We start from the raw sequence: 24,929 nt of genomic DNA, 5'->3' as shown, positions 1-24,929 counted from the left end.
TTTAACTAAGATCAATTTTCAATTTCTGAATTGTCTTTTTCATTTCATTCAGTCACACATTTCTGTTTTCTTGTGCATCACTTGAACATTTATTTCTATCTTTTACATGTCTTCTTTAAACACCTTGAATTCCTTTATCATGCTTATGGTTACTCTTCTAAATTCTTTTTTTTTTTTTTTGGTTCTTTTTTTCGGAGCTGGGGACCGAACCCAGGGCCTTGCGCTTCCTAGGTAAGCGCTCTACCACTGAGCTAAATCCCCAGCCCCTTTCTAAATTCTTCAAGATGTGTTTCTTCTTGGTAATTTTCATTGAAGAGCACTGCACAAAACTGGTGGTATTTAAGGGAGGCCTCTGGTACTGTTCATGCTTTTGTGATGTCGCCTTACAGTCTTCCTTTTTTTTGTGGGTCTGACATGAGATTCTAGACCTCAGGCTGAGCCAGTACAGGAGTTGTGTGAACAGAACTAGGCCTAGAAGTGTGGAGATGGCACCAATGGGCAAGGTTCTATAGAACATACCCAGCAAATCTTCTGTGTGAGCTTCTTATTGGATGATGAATATGCGATGATGTTGGTGGGCAAGATTCAGACAGCTCACCCGGCAGATACTCTGAATGAACTGCATGTTATGAGCAATGTCTGGGTGCATGGAGATTGCACCAGCAGGCTGGGTAAGTGACCCTGCAATAACAATACAAGAACTGCATGAGAAAATAGGTCATCAGAAATGGAGTGTCACAGAAAGTCTGACCATGCTTCTCTCACACACTGTTCTTCAAGCAGCTATAGGTAAAGTTTTGTCTCTTGTGTCTTCTTTCTATTTAAACTCAACCTCAGTAAGATGTAAATGACATACAGTGGTAAGGAGCCATGCAGAAACATGCTGATAATAATGGAGCAAAATGGCCTTGGTAGCCGTCTAAAATCTTTATTACTCAAAACAATTGCTAATCTAAGATAAAAGCGTTGCTTATAAAACACTCAAACATTTCTCTTTATTAGCTTCATGTAATCTCTCCTGGAGTCTTTCATTTCCCCAAATCTTCAAGGAACTGAAGATTACTTACTGAATATGGTCATCATAAAATACTTTATGGAGTTTGGGTATGTGACCAGTAAAATCCCTTCCAAGTCTTTCAGCTTTCAAATCCTGAATTGTCTTTATCGTTTCATTCAGCTACATATTTCTGTTTTCTTTTATATCTCGTGAGTATTTATTTCTAGCTCTAAACTCATCAAGCTAGTTGCTTTTACATGTCTTCCTTAAACACCTTGGATTCCTCTATAATCCTCCTTCCAAGTCTTTAGTGTGGTACCCTAAAAACAGTTTTCCTCATTTTTTTATTGGGAGACCATGTGCTTTCTTCTGTTTTTTTTTTAAAATATTCATATTTATATATTTTTTTTAGAATAAATAGCCATTGGAAAATCCATGATGTGTGTCATAGAGGTTATTCTACCCTGTGTGACACAAGTAGGCTTTCACTGACAACAGGCATTGGTTCTATACCACACACACACACACACACACACACACACACACACACGTAGTATCATTAGACTTTATTGGTAGAGTTTAGACTTTATCAGTAAAACTTTATGGCTTCCTTGTAGTCTGTGAAATAAAAAGTTCCCTTTCCATGCTCTTTGTTCTGAAAACATTAATATGGGTGACTATGACAATGATGTTGACTAATAGCCCCAGAGAACAGATAGTCATGGTTGATGACTCAGGTACAATAATCATATGATGTGTTTGCTCTGAAGAAATTACACCTCACACTTCATCGGAGGACTCTCTGCTTATCAGGGCTATACACTATTTCCAGGAAGAACCTTAGTGGCTCTTCTAAGGAGCTCACAACCAGTGATCTTGTATGCTGACCATTTATGGAGTAGGCCTGGGCATTTCGTGGTTCTGTGTAGAAAGAATATCCTGTGTACTGTTTGGATGCATCACCTGTCAATTAAAAAGACTACGATCTATGGCTTAGGCAAGAAATAGGAGGTGGGACATCCAGGAAGCAGAAAGAATTCTGGGATAGAGCCAAGCATGGGAAGATGTGAGGAGACAGACACATGGTACCTGCGCACAGGTAACCATCCACATGGCAGAATATAGGTTAAAATAAATGGGATTTTTAAAGTTATATCTAGTCAGAAAAAAGTCTATGTATATGACCAAGATATTTATAAATATATTTTGAGTATGTGCTTTATTTCTTGGATCATGGGGCTGGGAGGAAGAACCATACCCAACTTCTACATCTCCAGTATCAGCGAACTGAATTAAATCCTACAGCAGCCAGCAATGAAAGAAACAAAATATAAAAAAGAAGCCTCGGGTTGGGGATTTAGCTCAGTGGTAGAGCGCTTGCCTAGGAAGCGCAAGGCCCTGGGTTAGGTCCCCAGCTCCGGAAAAAAAGAACCAAAAAAAAAAAAAAAAAAAAAAGCCTCAATCACTGAAGAAAAACAAATGCATTCTTAAAAGAAGGTTAGCACATCAATGGGGGTGTTTGTCCTGAAGTAATAACTGACAGAAAAACAGGAAGGGAAAAAACAATAAAATCTAAAACCTCAAATCCAGAAGGAACGTAAAGGCAGGGATTTGTGATCTAGATACCGTATACTATTTCATGTGATATCAGTAATAGTCAAATCTTCCGAATGTACATGAAGATAGAGTATAGGCTAAGATTTTCTGAACAGAACCACAATAGCACAGGAAATAATCCCAATCATCAGGAAATAGATTACAAATTAATTTACTAGGTACACATAAGGTACCACCCTTGGATCACAAAGATTCAAGAAATGTAAATAATGATGACTAATGTGAATGAATCAATGAAAAGTTTCAAACAAAGCAGAATCAGAGAAACAGACTCAGCCTGGTTATACATCCTCATTCATTTGCAGTCCCTTCCCCTTAACCCTTCCCAAAAGGCTTGTCTCCCCCCGACCTCCCAGTTACTCTTACCTTTCCATTGTTAGGACATGATTCTTCTCTTCTATTTACCAGTTTTTTAAAAAAAAGACTCTTCTCTATTAATTTATGAAAACCTAAGTCATGCCCAAACATGTCTAACTACAACAGAGATCCTCTAGGCTGGACACTTCCACATTTTCCTGATGCACTTCAATCAGGAGAAACTCACATTACATTCATTCACTCATAGCTTTGAAAATATAACTCAGAAGTCTATACTTTGATCAGAATGGGCTTGAAAGACAGGAAGAAAAAAGTAACAATAGCTATACTCTGAATATCTTTCTCACCAATTTCTTAAATCATTATCCTTCTTACATCTTTGATGTTGGATGGCATCATGCTGTTGTGAATAGTGATACCATCCTGTTCCTTAGCTTCAGGGAGCACTGAGGTTAGTACAATGACCTGCCTTGTCAGTATCTGCTCATATTTTATGTTGCAACTTTTGCATGTTGAAGCACAGTACACTTTAGTACAAACATATTTCTACTATGAATTTGTTGTAGTTTAATTATGGATTTCTGCCAATCTTATATCATTGTGCATGCATGTTCTTATCAATAGAGTGCCTTTCAGGAGTTGTCTTGAAATGTCTAGTTTTACGTCAGCTTGACACATGATAGAGTCATCTTAGATAATGTTAGCCTTAAGGTAGGGCTGTAGACAAGCCTATAGGGTATTTTCTTACTAGTGTCTCAATGGACTGTGATTCAGAATACATAAGCTAAATAAACTCTTTCCTCCTCAAGTTGATTTTGGTTCATAGTGTTTTATCATGGCAATAGTAACCCAACTAAGGCAATACCATACACAGGATTTTACAGAGTATGCTCTAAAATGGTAGGTAATTATGGCTGGTAAGCATGCCTTTATAGATTGATCTATACTCTATCCTTACGTCTTTCTTTAGCCTATAATATTACATAGTAGGTTCACAAAAGTGTGCTGCAGTAAGAGGAAAAAGGTGGAGATTTTTTCAACAATTATTCTATTCAGATTTTATTGTTTTAAAAAAGGACATGGAAATATTGTTTTATTCCAGAAACTATATTAAATTGTAATATCTTTTCAATTCTGGTGACCTTACAACCAAGATCACATTCTCACTTTTCAATGGGGAGTTTATATAAAATGACTCAAGGAAAATGGAAAAAAGGTGACTTCATGTCACATACTGCCTTTGAATGAAGGACACTTTCACATTTTCCTGATGCACCTCAATCAGTAGATTCCTGTCTTATGCTCCTTCACTCATAGCTTTGAGAACATAACCCAGAAGCCTAAACTCTCATCAGAATAGGCTTGAGACACAGACAGAAAAATGAAAAAGGACAAGTCACACTTTTTTGTGTGATTCAGAAATGCAAAGCCACTTGTGAGCTGCAGCTCTGGGAGCCACTGTGACAAGGTGTGGGGACTCTGGAAAGTAGAGGGATAATTACTCTTCCTGCCTCTTAGTATGGCTTATGAAGGGACTGCTTTCCAGAGAAGTAATCCAGCCTCCAGGAGGGATGATTCCTTAGACAGGTCATTGACCTGCCCAGTTGAATATTAGGGTCTAACCACACCAGAGGTCCTCTAGGCTGGAACTGAAGGAAATAATTTTCCTTTAGTGGGTTTTGACTACTCCAGTAACAATACCTATTCTCTCAGTATCTTTCTCATCAAATTTTCTATTCATTTCTCTTCCTATGCCTTTAATGTATAGCTACTCCATTGGATTTTGTCCACAAATTAGTATAGAGTTGCACAAATGGTATTTTCCAAGCAAAATGTATGACTGTGTGCCTTGCCCAGATTCTGCCCATTGCAAAGGTATCCCTTCACCAATACTTTCAGCATTGTCCTGACGAAGGGCTCTAGTACTCTAGATGTATCCTTCTGGGTGTCTCCTGCTTAGTGTGAAGACCATCAGTTCCATGCTCTGACCTTCTTTTTCTCACTCAATCTGTTCCTAACGCACATTTCATGAGTCCATAAATGCATATTTGAGATAGAAAGACATTGTCACAGATGTAGGAACAATTTCTTTATGTAAGTTACTTATTCCCTCAGGACCTGCTCAAGTCTAACCATGTATACCACAGTTGTCTGATGAAAAATTAGATCTGTGAGTGTTTAATTTCTCGACTTAGTGAATCAAATGAATGTCAACTCATAAAGTGTTGCTCAGATCATACGGTAACTTGGTGTTCCATTGCCTAATACTCAATTTCCATTAAGGCCAAATCACAACCCATAGTTGTTTTTCAGAGGAGAGAAACTGTCTACAGATGATCTCAGGACTTTTCTCTAAACTCTTAAGGGTCTCTCCTGAAATTCACTTATGGGGCCTTCCATAGATTCCAGTCAGCATTCTTTTTTTACAACTGAAACCTGAAGTCCAATCAAGTATTCTGCATTGCATGAATTGAGTGACAGAACAGTCTACACAGAAGCCTAGACTTATTGAAGACCCTTACTGTGTCCTGGCTTCGATCATAGCTAGAAGCTTTAAGGGTCATGTGCTATCTAGGTTAGAGTGAGAAATCTGCTACTTTCAAAATCCAAACAGACCTTAATTGCAAAATGGCTTTTGGCAACGGGAGACCAAGTGTAAAGAGAATCCGATCTGTCCTTTTCACACCAGCAACTTGTGCCTTTATAAACCTAGCTAAACTCATTTTCTACCACCTTCTGTAGAGCTGGATTTGTAGGTTGACATTGATTAAATTTGGTTTCATCAAGCAATGATTTAAACTTTAGTTGGGTATAGTTGTTTGTGCTGGCACCTGTGGTCTTGTAGAGTCTGTATAATGTCTGAATAAGCTCTCCTGGAGCTCAATGGAGGCTCAGAAGAGGGGATTTATTCCAATGGGTCAGCCTTCAAGGTTACTTGGTCTTTTTCTTTGCATCTTTTAATATCTTGCTTGGTTCTGCACGTTTGGTGTCTTGATTAATATGTGTTTTTGGAGAATTTATTTTCTGGTCCTGTCTCTTAGTACTCTATCTGCTTCTTGTACCTTGACAAGTACCTTCTTCTTTAGTTTGGGGACATTTTCTGCCATAATGTTGTTGAAAACAACTTCTGTGTTTTTGGCTTGGGTTTCTCTTCCTTGTTCTGTTCCTATTACTCACACATTTGTTTTTTTTTTTTTTCATAGTTACCACTGTCTTAGTCAGGGTTTGTATTCATGTACAAAACATCACAAACAAGAATCAAGTTGGAGAGGAAAAGGGTTTATTGAGCAGTTTTATCACATCACATTGTGTATAGGACACCACTGTTCCTGGGTGCATTGCAAAAGCTATGTATCCTCTAGCTTTGTACAATAACAAGTACTAAAGACAGTCAGGGTACTTTGTAAGGCCTGAAAAAAAAATAATTCCAGGGCTGCTTGATTAAAACAGGCTTTATTTAGAACTGGCCAGCCAGTTGTCTTTCCCAAGGTCAGATTTTCAGAAAGTAGCCTCTCACTGGCTTTGGATATCTCTTTTAGGAGGAAGGGTTAGGGTTGATAAAAACAAAACAAAGCAAAAACAAAAATAAAATACAATAAACAAACAAACAACAATAAAATCATTTTTTGAGATAATTAGTTGTCAGCACCAGGACAAGAGAGTAGAGGGACTCAGGACTCAAGGCTCCATGTGGGGTAAATAAGTGTGATACTTGGCTTTTAGAAAGGATGCAATAAAAAGAAGCACAAGGATATGTCATGTGGAAGGGGAGTGATCAAGGCATCTGGAAAGACTCATTTCTGGAAGGCAAAAGGACAATCATATGTCCCAGATTCAGGAGTTTAGCAAGGCAAAGGGACAGGCATACATCATGGGGCCACAAGTTCAGCATAGACTGAAAAACATGGTTTGCAGAATACATTAGGTTTAGGAAACAGAAACATTTTTTAAGGTATGGAAGGTCCCTGTTTTGGTTTCACAACTTCTTTGGTGCATGTCTGGTAATATCACTTCCGTGTTACATTGGAGGACCTTTTGGGGTGCATGGAAATTGTGATTTTTTTTACACATTAATAAGGAAAGTTAGATTAATGTTTGGTAATGCCTATTCTCCTGTCCATAGTTGAGCATGTGCAGGGAGCACTACCAATTTCTTGCACTGTTCAGTTTGAGGTCATTCTTTGTTAAAGCATCTAGTTATTTTTTATTTTTTTGTACTTAGTTATGAGCTAGATTTATGCATGGACTATGATTGTTAATATTTATCTATTTCAATAATTATTGTTACCAAGTATTGGTGCTGCATTTTATTATGTAAACAATAAAAACTGTACGCACTGGGAAAAATTAATTTTTTCCTTATTTCCCCTGAGAAATGAAGACAGTTGGGGCAGGATGAGACAATTTGAATTATTATTCCAAACACTTATGTAAAGAATGTAAAGGAAGAAGCTACAACCAGACGGTATGAAGAGCGTCAGAAATCTTGAAACACTCACTCCGAAGTGGACAGTCCCCATCAAATCCCTCCCCTCAGGGATCAGGGAAACCTTCAAAAAAGGAGGCAGATAGATATAGCCAGAGGAAACCAAGAAAACCAAACCCTCCAACCTGACCAAAGCTCATATGAACTCACAGAGACTGGGCCTGCATGGTCTGCCCCATTCCAGGCCTTTGCACATGTTATGGCTTCCAGTGTAGTGTTTTTATGGAATCCCTGAGTGTGCATAAGTGGATCTCTGCTTCTTGTATCTTCTATTGAGTGGTTTCCTTCTTTTTGTTTGTCCTGTCCAACTTCAACGTGGTACTTTTTGTTTTATATATTATATCATTATTATATTATTCTCTTAGAAGCATGCTTGTTTTCTAATGAGAGAAGGAAAGGGAGTAGATCTGAAAGGGAGGGGAAGTGGGAAGGAACTGGGAGGTAAGGAGGGAGGGGAAATGAATGTCAGTATATATTATGTGAGAAAAATCGATCTTCAATAAAAGGGAAGCAGAGAAAACATATTTTACCTTGTGAAGTAGTCTATCAGGCTGTATGCATGCATTTTTCCACACTAGGTCCAGTTCTGTCAGTAGAATATCTATTCTAATTTATGCTTGGGTTCTACTTGTTCAAGTTTTTTTCTTCTCAATTTGTCAGTCTCAGCGATACAATAAACTGATTTCTAAACTCAAAGAAGAAAGTGAATGTGGAAGAGATTAAGGCTTTGGTGCCCAAAGCAAGTATCTGGAATGTTTGTTAGTCTATGGACTGGCTGGTTTTGTGTATCAACTTGACACAAGCTGGAGTTATCACAAAGAAAGGAAATGCCTCCATGAGACTCAGCTGTAAGGCATTTTCTCAGTTAGTGATAAGGGTGGGAGGTCCCACTGTGGGTGGTGCCAACCCTGGGCTCTTAGTCCTGGGTTCTATAGGAAAGCAGGTAAGCAAGTCAGTAAGCAGCACCCCTCCATGGTCTCTCTGCATCAGCTCCTACCTCCAAGTTTAAGCCTTGTGTGAGTTCCTGTCCTAACTTCCTTTGGTGATGAACAGCAATGTGGAGGTGTAAGCTGAATAAACCTTTTCCTCCCAACTTGCTTCTTGGTCGTGTTGTTTCGTGTAGGAATATAAACCCTGACTAAGACAGTCTACATGTGACTAACTGCTGCTCAGGGGTCTAGGGATGGAAACTGAGCAGGATGAGGTTTGGGTATTACATGGCTGTTTTTGTACCTGGGACTTGAAATGTTATAGCGCTCACTAAGTGCTTTAGGGCACAGTTTGCCCAGGATTTGTATCAGTGGAACTGAGGCCATGGAAAGAAAACCTTTCCAGTGCTTCTTATCAAATACGAAACATAGTCTAAGGGAATTTCGAGTCTTGTGAGATGTAAGACGTCTCTCTTTTCTTTATTGAATATTTTTTATTTACATTTCAAATGTTATTCCCTTTCCCGGTTTCCCATCCATGTAAGACACTTTTTTAAAAAAATATTTTTATTAGATATATTTCTTTACTTACATTTCAAAGGTTATTCCCCTTTCCGGTTTCCTGTCCATAGCCCCCATCCCTTCCCCTCCCCTTCTCCCATATAGGTGTTCCCCCTATACATCCCCCTTATTGCCTCCCCCATATTCCCCTGCACTGGGAGTCCAACCTTGGCAGGACCAAGGGCTTCCCCTTCCCCTGATGCCCTGAAAAGGCTTTATCACCATGTACAAAGCTTAAGTCCAAGTGGATCAAGGACTTCCACAAAAAACCAGATACTCTCAAAGTAATAGAAGAAAAAGTGGAGAAGGGTCTCGAACACATGGGCACTGGGGAAAATTTCCTGAACAAAACACCAATGGCTTATGCTCTAAGATCAAGATTCGACAAATGGGACCTCATAAAACTGCAAAGCTTTTGTAAAGCAAAAGACACTGTCATTAGGACAAAACTGCAACCAACATATTGGGAAAAGATCTTTACCAATCCTACATCTGATAGAAGACATCTTTTTTTTTTTTTTTTTTTTTTTTTTTTTTTTTTTTTTTTTTTTTGGTTCTTTTTTCGGAGCTGGGGACTGAACCCAGGGCCCTGCGCTTCCTAGGTAAGCGCTCTACCACTGAGCTAAATCCCCAGCCAGAAGACATCTTTTTAACTGCCCAGTAAACAGCCAAAATTTTGCTATGACTCATGAATAATTGCCAATAAAATAGTTAGAAATAATATTTATTATCATTTAATTGTTTATATTTTACATTGCAAATGACTAATTTATATAAACAATTGATAACATTAATTAAAATAAATGATAATTATAAATTTAATAAAAGTCATATAAAAGGCAGGTTTTGAATGCAGTTCAAATCACATGATAATTAGGAGGTTCATTGTCAAATATTCATTTTTTCCTGAAGGCCCCATAATAGGGCAAAGATTCCTCAGAGTAGAGGAGTTGTGTAAAGATGATTGTAGGAACTTGCTCTAAGTTCTCAAAGCCCTCTGCTGGAGATCACTTATTGGTCCTGCCACAGACTCCGACAACTTTTTAAGGAGGTAAGAGATTGACTGGGTTTGTCTAAACAAAACTTCAAGGGTGGCTTAGTTACAGTCTTAAAGTTTTCATGACCCTGTGAACTAGTAACAAATGATGAAAATTAAATCTGATAATTGCTCCTAGTATATATGCACGTAGGCATTCTCTGTTACTACCTTTTATTTAATTTATGACTAAATTTATGTGAACACATGCTCTGAGAGTCATACAAGTACTAAGAACAAAGGGCAGAGATAAGGCCCCCTCCCCTTTTATCTCCACACTCCAACTTACAGCTGTGTACTTCCTGCAGGCTGCCTTCTCTAGCCTCCTGCTGTGTCACTTTGAGGTGCTAACCTGAGCCTGCAGCTTCCAGTCTTAGAGCACTCAGTCTGTGTGAGAATGAAATACCTTGGCAAGTGGCTTGTGGTGGAATTTCTGGGTGCAGATAAAGTGAGATATTAAAAATGAACTCCTCATCATTCCTGTCTGCCACTGAGGACTCAGGTCTAACCAAATATCTTGGGTTAAATAGCTCAAATGACAGAACATCCTACAAATCCTATAGTAAACACCCATTTTGTCTGCTTGCATTCAAAATGAATAGCTTTAAGGTTCAGGAGCTACATAGGTTAGTGTAACTCATTCAAGTGAGGAATGTGCTGCTTTCAAAGTCTAAACAGACCACTGAGCACTGTGAGTCTCAGTCATTAAGAATCCTGCATAGAGGGAGACAAATAACCCTATTAAAAATGGGTTTCAGGGCTAAACAAAGAATTCACAGCTGAGGAATGCCAAATGGCTGAGAAACACCTAAAGAAATGTTCAACATCTTTAGTCATAAGGGAAATGCAAATCAAAACAACCCTGTGATTTCACCTCACACCAGTGAGAATGGCTAATATCAAAAACTCAGGTGACAGCAAATGCTGGCAAGGATGTGGAGAAAGAGGAACACTCCTCCATTGTTGGTGGGGATGCAGACTGGTACAACCATTCTGGAAATCAGTCTGGAGGTTCCTCAGAAAATTGGACATTGAACTGCCTGAGGATCCAGCTATACCTCTCTTGGGCAGATACCCAACCCAACATATAAAAAAGACACGTGCTCCACTATGTTCATCGCAGCCTTATTTATAATAGCCAGAAGCTGGAAAGAACCCAGATGCCCTTGAACAGAGGAATGGGTACAGAAAATGTGGTACATCTACACAATGGAATATTACTCAGCTATCAAAAACAATGACTTTATGAAATTCATAGGCAAATGGATGGAACTGGAAAATATCGTCCTGAGTGAGGTAACCCAATCACAGAAAGACACACATGGTATGTACTCATTGATAAGTGGCTATTAGTCCAAATGCTTTAATTACCCTAGATTCACAGAACACATGAAACTCTAGAAGGATGACCAAAATCCGAATGCCTCACTCCTTCTTTAAGAGGGGAACAAGAATACCCTTGGGAGGAAATAGGGAGGCAAAGTTTAGAACAGAGGCAGAAGGAACACACATTCAGAGCCTGCCCCACATGTGGCCATACATATACAGCCACCAAACTAGATAAGATGGATGAAGCAAAGAAGTGCAGGCTGACAGGAACCGGATGTAGATCTCTCCTAAGAGACACAGCCAGAATATGGCAAATACATAGGCAAATGCCAGCAGCAAACCACTGAACTGAGAATGGGACCCCCGTTGAAGGAATCAGAGAAAGGACTGAAAGAGTTTGAAGGGGCTTGAGACCCCATATGAACAATAATGCCAACCAACCAGAGCTTCCCGGGACTAAGCCACTACCCAAAGACTATACATGGACTGACCCTGGTCTCCAACCTCATAGGTAGCAATGAATAGCCTAGTAATACCACCAGTGGAAGGGGAAGCCCTTGATTCTGCCAAGACTGAACCCCCAGTGAACGTGATTTTTGGGGGGAGGGCGGTAATGGGGGTAGGATGGGGAGGGGAACACCCATAGAGAAGGGGAGGGGGAAGGGTTAGGGTGATGTTGGCCTGGAAACCGGGAAAGGGAATAACAATTGAAATGTAAATAAGAAACACCCAAGTTAATAAATATGAAAAAAAAAAGAATCCTGTGTAGGCACAAGTAAGCAATCATAATTGGACTCAATGGGCCACACACTCAGAAGACTAGAAGAGAGATATGTTAGGGAAAAACAGTGAGAGTGGGAAGTCAGACAGTTTAACGAGTGAGGACATGACTAAATATGTTATATACAGAAAACTGTCAATGAATAAAGATTTAAAATCTGAATCGTATTCTACATGTCCATTACAAACTTACAGAGATAGTAGTCACAAAGTACCCAACGACAGTGATAGCAACCAAGCCCATTTAACCAATGAAGTAAAGTTCTTCTTTAACAAAAACATCAAGGCCACTAAGAAAAAAGTATGCAAGAAACTTGATGGAAGGAACTCCTGTTCATCAATTGGCATAATTTGTTCAAATGACCAGATTACTAAAAACAACTAGAAGTTTAGCAAAGTTCTTCTTAAAATTCTAGTGACAGTCTTCTGAAATCTTCAAATCTCAATTCTAAATTTTACTTGGAAGCATAAAACACACTAATCCAAAAATATCTTAGACAGAATAATGATAAAGCATCACAATAACTGGTGTCACATTATATTACAGAGCCACAATGACAACATCAGCATGTATCAGACCAGATGTCATATGAACTTAATGAATATAATTCAAGACCCAGAAATAAACACACACAACTCAAGTCCTCTAATGTTTAATAATGTTAAAAGCATGCATTATAAATCTGACAACCTCTTCAACAACTGGTGTTGGGAAAGTTGAATATCTACATTTAAATGATAGAAACATTCTATAGATCTCACTCTGAACACACAATCAAGTGTTAGGTCAATAGAAGCAAAGACCTGTAATGTAATGTAATAGCCAAGACTTTAAATGACTGCAGAACAATACAAGGAAAACACCTCAAGATCAAGCAGACTAGAAGTATCTGAAAGGGATGACAACACAGGATATCATTGAAGAAAAGGCCACAATTGATGGCAAAAACTAATGAGCCAAGAAATAAATCGACAGACTGAAGATATAGCATACAGGATGAGAAAATATTCTGCGAGCAATTCTAAGATAGGAGAGTAATACTCTAGAATGTGTTAACTTCAGGAGGTAAGCCTCTAGTCAGCTGCTAAAAATACCGACTACTTTCCACCTTGTGGGGGCAGCAAAAGCAAGAGCTACAGCCTGTAATGTTTTGGGAGTTTATTGGAAAATCCTGACCAAGAAGCCCAACAAGGATGCCTCAACCTGGTGTTGAGGGTTTTGTTAGATTATCTTGGCTCTTGGAGGGAACACTCAGTTTAGATGGGGAAATTTGTGCTTAAACTGTATATATTTATAAACCAACTTATTTGTATCATAGTTATTTTAGTTGACATTTAACCTCTTTTGACTTGTTCAGATATCCTTCCTGTTACTTTATTTCCCTCCTTCTCTATTTATCTCCCTCTTTCCCCCTAATTTGATCCCTCTGCTTTTTTATTTCCCCCCTCGGATACTAGCATGAAAATATTGATCTCTCTTCTACTAGTCTCCTCTTTATTACCCCTGACCCTCCAAACCTTAACCAACAATGTTGTCTTCATTTTTTCCTGGTCTCTACTCTAGGTTGTTTAAATACATCTGAAGGTTTAGAGCGATAACCCTTTGATAATAGAGAAAATACAATAATCTATATTTCTGTGTCTGGGTTACCTCAGTTAATATGATGTTTTCTAGTTCCATCTATTTACTTGCAAAGTTCAAGGTTATATATATATATATATATATATATATATATATATATATATATATATTAAAATCGAACATTATGAAGTCACCATGCACTTCAGACAAAAGGCCCCAAGGCTCCTAACCTGAAACTGACCACAGTGCCACTTCTCTGAGCACTAGCTTTCATGGCACCAGAAGGGAACATACAAATTTCCAAATAAGGAAGCAACAAACAGGCTTATTCTCTGTGATAAGCCATAATATGACAGCATGGCAAGATAACCCTAAGGGTGCAGTAGTAGCACATATATATTGGGGATCCCCAGCTGCTCCCTAATTGAACCTAAGATCCATTCAAGGAAAAGAAAACCATGCCTGGTACTGAACATTTAGTCAACTACCCAAGGCTAGCAAAGTCATGGATATTGCAGAAGACTCTACAATCACAATTCACTAAATCATTACTAGCTATATTTTAATAATTATCCTATACCAACATATCTAAACAGTCCTATAAGTGTATTTCTTTATCCCTCATCAAGGGAACTTTTCTTTGCGAAAGACAGGGACTACTACAGGAAACTGCAATCAATGTGCAGAGTTTCAAATCCCAGTCCCAGCTGTTACAACTACAAAACAACACCTGCTCTTAAGGATCGGAGATAATTGCAGAACAGGGGTTTGTAAGAAGGTAAGAAGCAGAGGAACAGGGAGTTTTCCATGAGACCCTGTCTTCTAGAAGCCAATACAGAGGTCAATGCTAGCAGCAAACCACCGAACTGAGAACAGGATTCCCTTGGGGGGGGGGAGTTAAAGGAAGTATTGAAAGAATTGAAGGAGCTTTCAACCCCATAAAAACAATGCCAACCAACCAGAGCTTCCAGGGACTAAACCACTACCAAAAGAATATACATGGACTGACCCAGGGCTCCAACTGCATGTGGGGCCACCACTGGAAGGGGAAGCCCTTGGTCCTGTCACGGCTGAACCCCTAGTGCAGGGGAATATGGGGTGACAGTAAGGGGGATGTATAGGGGGAATACCTGTATGGGGAGGGGGAGGGGATTGGGGGCTTATGGACAGGAAACCGGAAAGGGGAATAATATTTGAAATGTAAGTAAAGAAATATATCTAATAAAAAATTTAAAAAAGTCAAATGTTATATTCATGAAGTCTCACCAACATGGCTACCAAAACATGAGCTGAACAGGCATGACACTAGTAGACATGCCAAAGTAAACACAGAAAAGACAGTGAAGATTCAACCCCTCACGAAGTATTACAGCAACTAATAAATGCTGAGAGCAGAAAAAAATAAGTCTTTCCCAAGGAAAAGCACACCAACTGCTAATTTAATTAGAAATGGTGAGCCTTGAAAACAAACATATAAGTAACACTATACAGACTGAGCAAGTTGTACATATGTATTTATAAATACACATAAGTTGTTGCATATGACAGCAATAATGAACATTATGATAAGTTGCAAAGAGCCGGGGAGTATATGGGAAAATTTGGAGGAAGGAAAGGGCAGAGAGAAATGGTATAATTACATTATACCATATATCTTTAAAAATAGCCAATGAACTAATGAGTTTGTGTTTACTGCTACACTGTTCACAGCAGCTAAGACATGGAGCAGTCTAGACCCTCACTGGATGGTGAATGAATAAAGAAAATGCAATACATTTACTCAGTAGATTTTTGTTCAGACTTAAAAAAGGACATCATGACATTTTTAGGAAACCCATGGAGGATTGTGCTCAGAAAATAAAACCAGAGTATGTTATGTTGGACTTGGATTTAAGTGTGTGTGTGTGTGTGTGTGTGTGTGTGTGTGTGTGTGTGTCAGGGTGGCATAGGTAAGTCATTGAATGAGAAAGGGGACACTGATATAGAAGAGGGGTGTCATTAGTTTAGGAGACCAAGAAAAGGATTTATGGATGGTAGATACACTTACCCTTTAGGCCATACAAGTAAGAATAGTTTATCAAAAACCCATGGTAGGACAGAGGGCTGCATAGTAGCTATAGTCCAGCCTAAAGTACAAGGTATTATGCCAAGATTGAGAGAATGATTTCCATTTTTGGAGATGTATTGTTTCATGTAATTTTGGCATGCAACTGGCGCCACGAGGAAAGAAAAGTCGACTGACCTGTATGCACCTTTGAAAAGTTAGCAAGAGCAGTTGTGCTTATAATTCAGCTATGTATTCTTTGCCAGGAATGTGTATTCCGTATAAAGGAGAGAAATCCTTGATAACATTCCATTACAGAGAGGAACTATAAGAAAGTACAGGTGCTACTCACTGTTGTGCTTTGAATGTGAAACACGCCCCACAGACTCGCTTGTCCTTAGAAGTGACGAGGCAGGAGAGCATGGAAGAGTAAGATTCCAGAGATTAATCTAGGAAAGGTAGCAGGAGAGGGATGACTGGATACTTCTAGTCTACCTTCTAATGCACCTACAAGAACTTGGCTATTTCTCTTTCAATAAATATTCTGTTTTCTTGTAACTATCCATGTGTCTTTGTAAGGGTCACTGTTGAGACTTAAGATTCTGGAAACTAGAGTGATTGCCACTTAGACTCCAATATTTGCCTCTAACAATGAGAGAATTGGGTTGGATTGATTGTGACATCTTTAGGGTGTTCTGGAAAACTACACCTGAGGGAAAAGAATTCCTAGTATCCGCACATAGAAGGAGATGAATTTAAGTCCAAAAGTGCTAAGTTTTACCCTAAAGTATCTGAAAATCAAGCAGTGTGTTTGTGAAGAACTGGTTCTACAGGTATGAAAAATCCAAATTTGCTAAGTCATGGATTCAGAGAGACACTGAGGTTGGGCACTCATTCTCAGGTCAGAGCACCTGCAAGCCAACTCTGGCAGGCCTCTCATTGAACTGATCAGGTGATCTCTAACTTGCAATGGAGTTCACAGGAGGTAGTGAGGCCTCAACTGTGGATATCCAGCAAAGAAAGCTAAACATATGTAAAAAGTCAGCCTAAGAGAGAGTCTATATGGTCTTCAGGGATCATAGCTTAGACACTCAGCTGTCTGAATCAGCCATGGTATTTAGTATATAGTCATTTTCCTTATGAGTTATTGTCTTGTCTTGGACTTGCAATTCCTTGCTATGTACCCATAGTTCCATTTTGAAATGGAAATTCATACTCCATGCATTTGTCTGTTGGAAGTCTATAACGTGGTATTGTTTAATTTTGCAGGTAGTCACAGTTAATGGTCTAAGAAAAAGATCGAGCTTAGGAGGTTTGAACACTTCTGGGAATATGATGACTTTTGAGGTATGTACGAAACAATTTGCAGCAAGAGACATCCATGCACTGTTTTGCATGACTGGGCTCTGTTGGGTTGTGAAAGGGTCACTTAAGCATAGACTACACTCTGGTGATCACAGACCTCATCCTGTAGGAGGATCTTGTGTGGTCACAGTACCTAGTACAGGGCACTGATGTGTCCATATAAAATGAGATTCATGGCTGAGGAACAGGGCAGTGGGGCAGTGGGGCAGTAGGTGACGTCTCTGCACTGAGTTCCTTTCCCGTTCCCATTTATATTTTGTGAATTCATGGGGATTAACAATTGGGAATCCCTGAAAATTCAGTATAGACTTTCAAATCATTGTCAAAAGTAGGCTCTCAAACCCTGGAAACAAGCTCTACCAAAGATGGAAACCTGACTCCCTAATGAGAGCCATGCACTCTTTCTCTTAGAACACCATGCAGCAGACAGTTACACCTTCAAGCAGAACTATGTGTTTATACACATAAAAACTTACTGAAACAAGACCAGAGAGAAACAGAACACTAATTTAAAATTTAGCTTTAATATTAAGACCCCATGCTATATATTCATTTCATTAAAATAAAAATTAAAGATCCTCGTGAGAATCACTTTAAGAACTTCAGAGCGTGAACTGAAAAAATATTGGCAATGTTTTATTAGTATGAGTGTGCCTCAGAGTTCACACCACAGTGTTGATCCTACATGAGTTCAATGTTGCGCTATACACAGCCAATGCTGGACAACTGTGATGGGCTACCTCCTGCTGTTGAACCTCTCCGACATCATCCTCTCACATCGGGAGGCAGAAGATTCCCAAGGTAATGGCAGAGTGCTTGCTTCACTCTTAGGCTATTCTGATGTTACAATCAAGCCACGACTCTTACTCTGGCTGGGATAAAAGCACACATCACATTAATTAAAATGGCTGCAGTACAGTGGCTTCGTCACACAACACCCATCCTGGAACATTTTACCTTCATGTTCACCATATTTAATGGCAAACTACAGTACATCAATCAGGGAGAAAAGGTTGTCAGCCGTAATATAATAAAAACTCTGCCCACATTTCAAAGAGCTGAACACTTAGTCAAACAGTGAACTGCATATTGTTTCGCAGCTAATGCAAGTGAGAACTTCAGTTCCTTCTTGACTTCCTGTGAGCAGTTGAGGTTGGGGATGTTACTCTGTCATACCTGATCCCTCTCAGGTGTCAGAGAGCTGTTCTTTCCCAAATCCTCAGGTATGGGCAAATCATGAGTCGTTTTTCCTCTACACATTAAGCTTCCACAGCAATTCCTCCTGAATTCTTCTGTAGTCTTCATTAAAAAAAAAAAGTGAATAATACATTGAAAACCAAGAGACTAGCTGCAAGGAAACAAAGTAAAGAAACAGAATTAACAATCAATATCTCACTCACCAAGTCACTAAATTGATTTAGGCCCATGTAGAAGCTGGTCTTGCCCTGCTTATAGTCTGCATTGTGCGCCTCAATTGTCTTCTTACTCTCCTCCCACACTGCTCTTCTGTGTCGTTCTTCATCCTGGAAATGAATACAACAGATAGCATTTCTTATCTTAACAGCCATACTCAAGCCCAGGAAATGGTGTGTAGTGACAGAGCAGCCATGGAATGTTATCTCATGACATTGCCACCAGCCATTCTCCCCACCCAGGGGTCATCAAAGCTCCCCACTTTGAGTTCATAATGTGTGTCTTTAGGCAAGTCCTTAGTGATGGCTTTCCTTTATGGCCACATTTATGCCCACAGACTCCCAACAGTACGAGCCCTTCTTTCTGAGACCCCTCTGGACTGTGCCCATGTTACTAACCGGGCTGTAGGTTTTTCCAAATTTCTTCTTCCATTCCTCCCACTCGGTATCCAAACTTGGATCAGGAGATGGAGCAGCTGAGGCCATTCCCAAGCAGAGGACGGGCAGGGAGTCAGCACTAATTGGGACCTCAAAACCTAGAGAACGAGTAGTTGTCCAATACTGTGGTCAGCCCCAAAAGATATACACAAGTAATGTCATACACACTGACTAGGCTCTGTTTAGCAATATATATGTATGTGAGAACAATAATGAAAAAAGAGAACAGAACCTAAAACGTGTGAAGAAGGGTATTTCTGAGGATGTGAGGGAGAAAAGGGAAGAGAGAGAAGATGTATTACTATTATCATAAAAAAGAGACAGATGAGCAAGAAAACAAAGGAAAAACAAAACAAAAAATAGAACCTAAGAAGCAGGAGAAGTCTCAGGAACCACAGCAGAGCTATGAGGAAGTTTGTGGAGAATCAGTTAGCAGGGTGGAGGGCCTGTGTACCTTGCTTGTCTCTGCTCCCACTTGAAGTGCTGCAGCTTCTGTTCACAGATGGAAACCAGAAGTACGCGTTGTCCAGGGCCTCCTAAGAGCAACTGACAAAGGAGGGTGGTGGTGCCGAGCGTAAGCAGAGTAGCCTGTGGCTCCGCCCTTTCCTGCTTGGAGCACTGGCTAGTTCTTTCCTGAAACCTCAGCCCAGCCCACAGAGCAGAGGTCACAAAACCAGTTTTACTAGTGAGTTAAGTATTACAGACAGGAAAACATCTGGGGACTAAGGCAGACCCCAGGCACAAGCTGAACTACACAGGATGTGGCTTTTCTGAGAACCCCAAAACTGATGGGATGTTTTGTTTTCTATAGCTAACAATTGTTAGAGAACAAAATTATGGCAGGATGAAGTCACACAGCTAGTGTGTCTCACAGTCCTACCTCAGATTCTGCGTCTGTAGGGAGAGCATCCAGCAGTGTGTACCTGTTTTTGTCTGTCTGGCTTGAAACACAGCCTGGGACAGACAGAAGCATCTTCAGAGAGGATGAAATAACCACTCATAAACAGAGTAGTCTGAAACACTTATCACTCCACCTGGACATCAGTGTCTCAGCTCAGGACTTCACAGTGTTTAGGGGAAGTACTAGAGTTGCCCAAACCAAACACCACGTGCCTGATGCATGCAAAACTATGTGGCCTGCAGGGCTTGATGGGACAGTTACAGGGTTTGACTGTACATGAGGAAATTGCTGTGTAGACTTCTCTATTACTCTGACAAGCACAGATGCATGTATGATGACAAAGCAGATTTAACAAAAGCCAGAGAAGACTACAGTTGCTTTGGCTGAGAAGATACAGAGGATATAAGTTTCTATATGTGGTCAGAAGAGTGTTTCGATTTTGATCTATCACATGAAAGGGTAAATTGGAAGATGCATGGCCATTTTCCTGGGATGTTCTCCAGAGTTTTCACAGAATTCTTGTCTGTTTGATAATTGAGATTTGAATCTCTCTAGACATTTGTTACAGATGGGATTGGATGGATAGATGAATACTTTCCTAAAAAAATGCACATGCTCCCCCAAGTCAAAGTGGATAAAAATCTAAGCAGAGAATTGATACACACAGTGGCAGCACAGTTTAATTCTACATTACAATTAAAACGAAAGAAATCCCTTCATGTACGTGGTCAAGGTATAGTCGTCATTGGAAAAAACTTTCTGCTACATTCTTTAATCCACATTCTCCGAACTGACCATGGACTTGGACACCAAGCAATTCTCAACAGATGTATAAAAGAAGGGGGAGGGGAGACGGGATAGGGGTTTATAGACAGGGAAACCTGGAAAGGGGATAACATTTGAAATGTAAATAAAAAAATATCCAATTAAAAAACAGAAAAAAGGGGCTGGGGATTTAGCTCAGTGGTAGAGCGCTTACCTAGGAACCGCAAGGCCCTGGGTTCAGTCCCCAGCTCCAAAAAAAAAAAAAAAAAAAAAAAAAAAAAACAGAAAAAAGAATTCTGCTATGTTTCATAAATATTTGATAATAATTTAATTATAGATACAATTCATTATTCTCGCATTAATGATTGTGTATTTATTAGAATACATCATAAAGTGCTGGCAACTCAGAAATGCTGTGAGAAAAATGTTTTTCCCCCAGGGAAGAACTCAACGATTAGTTATTTGATAACAAAAGTCAGATCTGAAAACATGTATAAATTACCACTACACAGACCATAGCACGTTGCTTTTATGTTCTTTGGAATACATGAAACAACAATTAATTTAAAAAAGAGGCAGTGAATTGGGAGGAAGGAGAGGTGTATAGGAGGGGTTGTGGAGAGGAAAGGAAATAGGCATATGACGTAATTAGAATCTCATAAAATGAAGTAGAAAGAGGTTCACTGCATAGGCGCAGTGAAGTCTGTTGTTGTAAAATATAAAAAACAAAAAAGGTAAGGTTGTCTTTTACCCCGCTAGGTCCGGCACCTCAGTGCCCCAAGATATCTTGGCTAGATATCTTGGCGGAAACACGTCCCAGCCTCGCACTTTCCTACACTCAAACCCTCACATAAAAGAACACACAACACAATAACCTTTGATCCAAATGGTAACAGAATAAGGAGCCATCACTTTGCACTGAATGCAAACACTTTTTACTTATGTGAATTAAAATCACTGAATTCCAGTAACTTTCAAATAGACTTTCAGACCATTGCCAAGGGAGTATTCCTAAAACCCTGGAAACAAAAATATAATCAAGAATGGAATACTTATTCTATATTGAAAAATTACCACTTGCCCTTCTCCAAACACCACCACACAATAAATTACGGCTTCACACAGAACTATGTGTTAATCACCTAAAAATTTACCTCCACAAAACCAGAAAGAAACCAGAACATTGCCTTTTAAATAAAGATTTATTTTAAAGACATAGACTTGTATGTTATTTTTCAAAGTTAAATTTAAAATTTATTCTGACAGTCATTAATGTAAATGAGTTGAGAGCATGGGTTAAGGTATCAGTAAGGTTTTATTAGTGTGAACATGCTTTGGAGTTCATATCATAGTATGGATCTTAAGGGACTTGAGTGTAGGATCATGTCAGGGACTGGCTACTGAGTTGGGGAGGCCCCTGCTGTTTTTGCTTCCCCTTCCCCAGTTCAGATCTTCTTTTTCACCATCAGGCAGTTCACATGTTGGGGCTGACCTTAGACAATGGCACAGTGGCTGTTTTACTCCTTTCCTAATTTTATTCTGCTGTTCATGTTACTCTAGCTGGAAGGAAAGTACATGTTGCATTAATTAGAAAAAAAATGTATCACAGTGGCTTTATCAGAGTAGCTCCCCTGGAATGTCTGCCCTTCAAGGGCACAATTCATGTTTAAAACTCAGCAAGCAGTACATGTACCATTGAACAGGAAAGAAAGGTAGTCACCTACAACCACATACCAACCCCAGCCACAGTTCACAGAGCGGAACACTCTGTGACTGCATGTTGTCCCTCAGTTGACATAAATTAGGACTTCAAGTCCTTCTTGGCTTCTCTGTGAGTAACTGAGGGTGACAATGGGACACTGTCATACCTGTTCCTGTATAGGAATCTCATCTCCGCTCTCCACCAAATCCTCAAATTCGGGGACATCGCCAAGTGACTGTGCTTGGTTTTCATCCTCTCCAGACATTGAGTGTGAAATGCTAGTCATTATTTTCATGAAATCTTCATCAGTCTTCATGGGAAAAGCAAATGAGATGTTGAAAAACAACAGACTAACTGTGAAGATCTGAGGTGAAGAGATGAGAGTTAAGCTGCCCAAGTCACACTTACCAGCTCACTGAGGGCACTCATTTCTATGTCGAGCTCCTCCTCCTCCTGGTCACTTTTGCTATTGTACAGTTTGACAGTCTTCATAAACTCATCCCACACTGCTTTTCTGAATCCTTCTTTACCCTAGAAATGAACATAAGTGGCAGTATTTCCTTCAGATTACACTCAAGCTGACCGAGTATATTTGCATGGGGAGGGAATATCAGCACACAATAGCTAGCTATTCTCTGCACTCTGCATTTTAGAAATATCAGCCACCTTCATAGTAGACAACTTTAAGAAACTCCTTGGTTGACCCCTAAGACCTCTTTAATGCCTATATACTCCTAAGAGCAAGCACTATTCTCTTTTGAGATCCCTTTAGACAGTTCCCATGTGAGCAACCAGCCTGTCAATTTCCTCAGAGTTTACCTTCTGCTCTTGCAATTCAGCATACAAAGTGGTATCAGGGAGTATGGCAGCTGAGGCCACTCCCAGGCACAGGATGACTAGAAAGACTGTAGGAGTCATATCTTCAAGTACCTAGAGGAAAAAAGGGAGAAATCTCTGTCTAAATATTTCAAAGCTACTATTTTTTTAACTGCAAAATTAAGGTATCTAATGGTGGATCAAGACTGTTTGAACTAGTCCAAGTATTTATCTAAACGATGTGGAACATGATAAGGATGTGGTTTACTTGAAGAAAATATATTGAGGGATTTGTCAGTAGCTGCTCATGGCTCTAGGGATGGAAATAGTTAAGTAGTGTGGGCTTCTGTTTTCAGATGTTCATATACTTCATGATTCTACAAGCTGATGCTGTAACTGAGGATTTAAGGCAAAGCTGGCCTAGGCTTGTATGGACTAATGAAACTTCAAGATCTGAAGGACATTGAACAACCTCTTCCTGCCAATTACACAGCAGAATCTACCCTATGTCTTGGACCCTCCCCTTTTGAGTGGTAACAGTCTAGTCTGCCCTTCTTGGAGAACCTAGGAATGACAGCATCTGCTGATCCCTCTGACCCACCACTGTCACTGTGATTCTTGAGTTTCCACTCACTGTCACAGAGAGCAAGGGGTTCACAAGGTCATGCAGTCAGGTAAAAAGGAGACCACTCCCAGGATTCTTAGCTCAAGACTTTCTGGGTCTTCTGTTTCTCTCCTCCAAAAGACGCCAAGTCGGGAGCATGCTGCCTGATATCCCTTCTGCACAGAGGATTTAAATTGTGTTGATATGGAAAAAGTGATTCTAACTGGGGAGTACTGGGTGTGGCTGCCATTGTTCGGGGGACCAACTGGCACTCCCTGTGACAAGGCTTAGACTTGCACTCACAGGGCTCTAGTTGCATGCCTGAGTGGCCTGATTGGCTCTGGATCTTCCATTCATTCTTTTGTGCTTCTCTACACCAAGGATCCTGATGGTGACATTTTTCTCATTCTGCCTTATTCTCCAGGGAGTTTCTCCAGGGCACTCCTCTGGTTTCCAATCTGCTTTGGTGGAGCCAGGGCCTTACCTGAGATGTTTAATGTTGTGTTGTGCACTCCAGTGATTCAGCTCTTCAGAGGTCTCTGGAGATCCAGAATCTAGCTGAGCTGCACACCATTCAGTCTTTAAATCCCTAATTTCTGGCTACTAAGCACCACCCATAAGTCCTAATGTCTTTATGATTGGTTGTGTTGATGATACCGTTGGGCCCCAGGCTCTAGGACTCCAGGCATTTATGAAATCGAAGGGTGACATGTGAGTTGTTGCAGTGAACTATGAGGTTGATTTGCAAGAGTCCACTTTAGAGAAAGGTTGGAAATGAACTTTGAGGTCCTTGCTTTATACAGTACCCTGATGCTTGCTTTGTGGGTTGTTTAAGAAAAAGTGGTTCCAGGTAATTTTGGGTGGTTTTTCATTCCAACTATGGTTTTGACTTGGAATAAGAAACACCCATAGCAGTATGAGTCAGCATCTTCAAGTCTAATGTCTCTTGGTGGAAATACAGACCCTAGGATACTTCCCCAGTATTTGGGTTGGACACATATACAGCAGAGGACTGCCTGGTCTGGCCTCAGCAGGAGAGGATGTACCAACCCTGGAGAGACTTGAGGCCCCAGGGGGAGGTCTGGTGAGGCAGTGGTAGGGTAGTAGGGACATCCTCTTGGAAACTGGTGGTTGGGAGGAATGGGATGGGAAATGGTCAGGGACAGACCAGGTAGGGGATGAAGACTGGACTATAAAAAAGGAATAAAGAATAATCATAGTAATAAATAAGGAGAATAATTAGGGTA

General features: G+C 39.9%; 2 protein-coding genes across 4 annotated transcripts; both read right to left on the bottom strand.

The window, feature by feature from the left end:
- Positions 1-15: 15 nt before the first annotated feature.
- On the bottom strand, positions 16-19,836 carry Ctla2a (cytotoxic T lymphocyte-associated protein 2 alpha). 3 transcript variants are annotated; one of them, XM_063276680.1, is made up of 7 exons: positions 19,818-19,836; positions 19,349-19,440; positions 18,856-18,992; positions 18,445-18,567; positions 18,221-18,343; positions 16,032-16,128; positions 16-681 (listed from the first exon to the last, which is right to left on the bottom strand). In XM_063276680.1, exons 3-7 carry the CDS (start codon positions 18,940-18,942, stop codon positions 545-547), a joined length of 567 nt encoding a protein of 188 aa, XP_063132750.1. In that variant the 5' UTR covers positions 18,943-18,992; positions 19,349-19,440; positions 19,818-19,836; the 3' UTR covers positions 16-544. The 3 variants fall into 3 exon arrangements, with proteins under 3 accessions (XP_063132750.1, NP_001102585.1, XP_063132751.1); XM_063276681.1 differs by lacking the exons at positions 16-681; positions 16,032-16,128 and adding an exon at positions 17,549-17,916; NM_001109115.1 differs by lacking the exons at positions 16-681; positions 16,032-16,128; positions 19,818-19,836 and adding an exon at positions 17,547-17,916 and having other exon boundaries at positions 19,349-19,432.
- Positions 19,837-21,858: 2,022 nt separating this feature from the next.
- On the bottom strand, positions 21,859-24,229 carry Tpbpa (trophoblast specific protein alpha). Its single transcript, NM_172073.1, has 5 exons — positions 24,167-24,229; positions 23,082-23,192; positions 22,671-22,793; positions 22,429-22,572; positions 21,859-22,120 (listed from the first exon to the last, which is right to left on the bottom strand). Exons 2-5 carry the CDS (start codon positions 23,178-23,180, stop codon positions 22,112-22,114), a joined length of 375 nt encoding a protein of 124 aa, NP_742070.1. The 5' UTR covers positions 23,181-23,192; positions 24,167-24,229; the 3' UTR covers positions 21,859-22,111.
- Positions 24,230-24,929: the final 700 nt, after the last annotated feature.

Source organism: Rattus norvegicus, chromosome 17 (assembly GCF_036323735.1).
Source record: "Rattus norvegicus strain BN/NHsdMcwi chromosome 17, GRCr8, whole genome shotgun sequence".
NCBI classification, from domain to species: Eukaryota; Metazoa; Chordata; class Mammalia; order Rodentia; family Muridae; genus Rattus; species Rattus norvegicus.
Note: the sequence above shows the minus strand (reverse complement) of the source record. Positions and strands in the feature narration are given on the sequence as shown.

Bases quoted from the DNA above. Each gene is read 5' to 3' on its own strand.
- Ctla2a (XM_063276680.1), bottom strand. From the start codon at position 18,942: ATGGCCTCAGCTGCTCCATCTCCTGATCCAAGTTTGGATACCGAGTGG. The intron at 16,129-18,220 runs GTATGACAGAGT...TACCTTTCCTAG, and splicing joins TGACACCTGAGAGGGATCAG to ATTAATCTCTGGAATCTTAC. The intron at 682-16,031 runs GTGAGTAGCACC...TTGTTATTGCAG, and splicing joins TTCACATTCAAAGCACAACA to GGTCACTTACCCAGCCTGCT.
- Tpbpa (NM_172073.1), bottom strand. From the start codon at position 23,180: ATGACTCCTACAGTCTTTCTAGTCATCCTGTGCCTGGGAGTGGCCTCA. The intron at 22,794-23,081 runs GTAAACTCTGAG...GTTCATTTCTAG, and splicing joins CTGAATTGCAAGAGCAGAAG to GGTAAAGAAGGATTCAGAAA. The intron at 22,573-22,670 runs GTAAGTGTGACT...TTTCCCATGAAG, and splicing joins TGAGTGCCCTCAGTGAGCTG to ACTGATGAAGATTTCATGAA.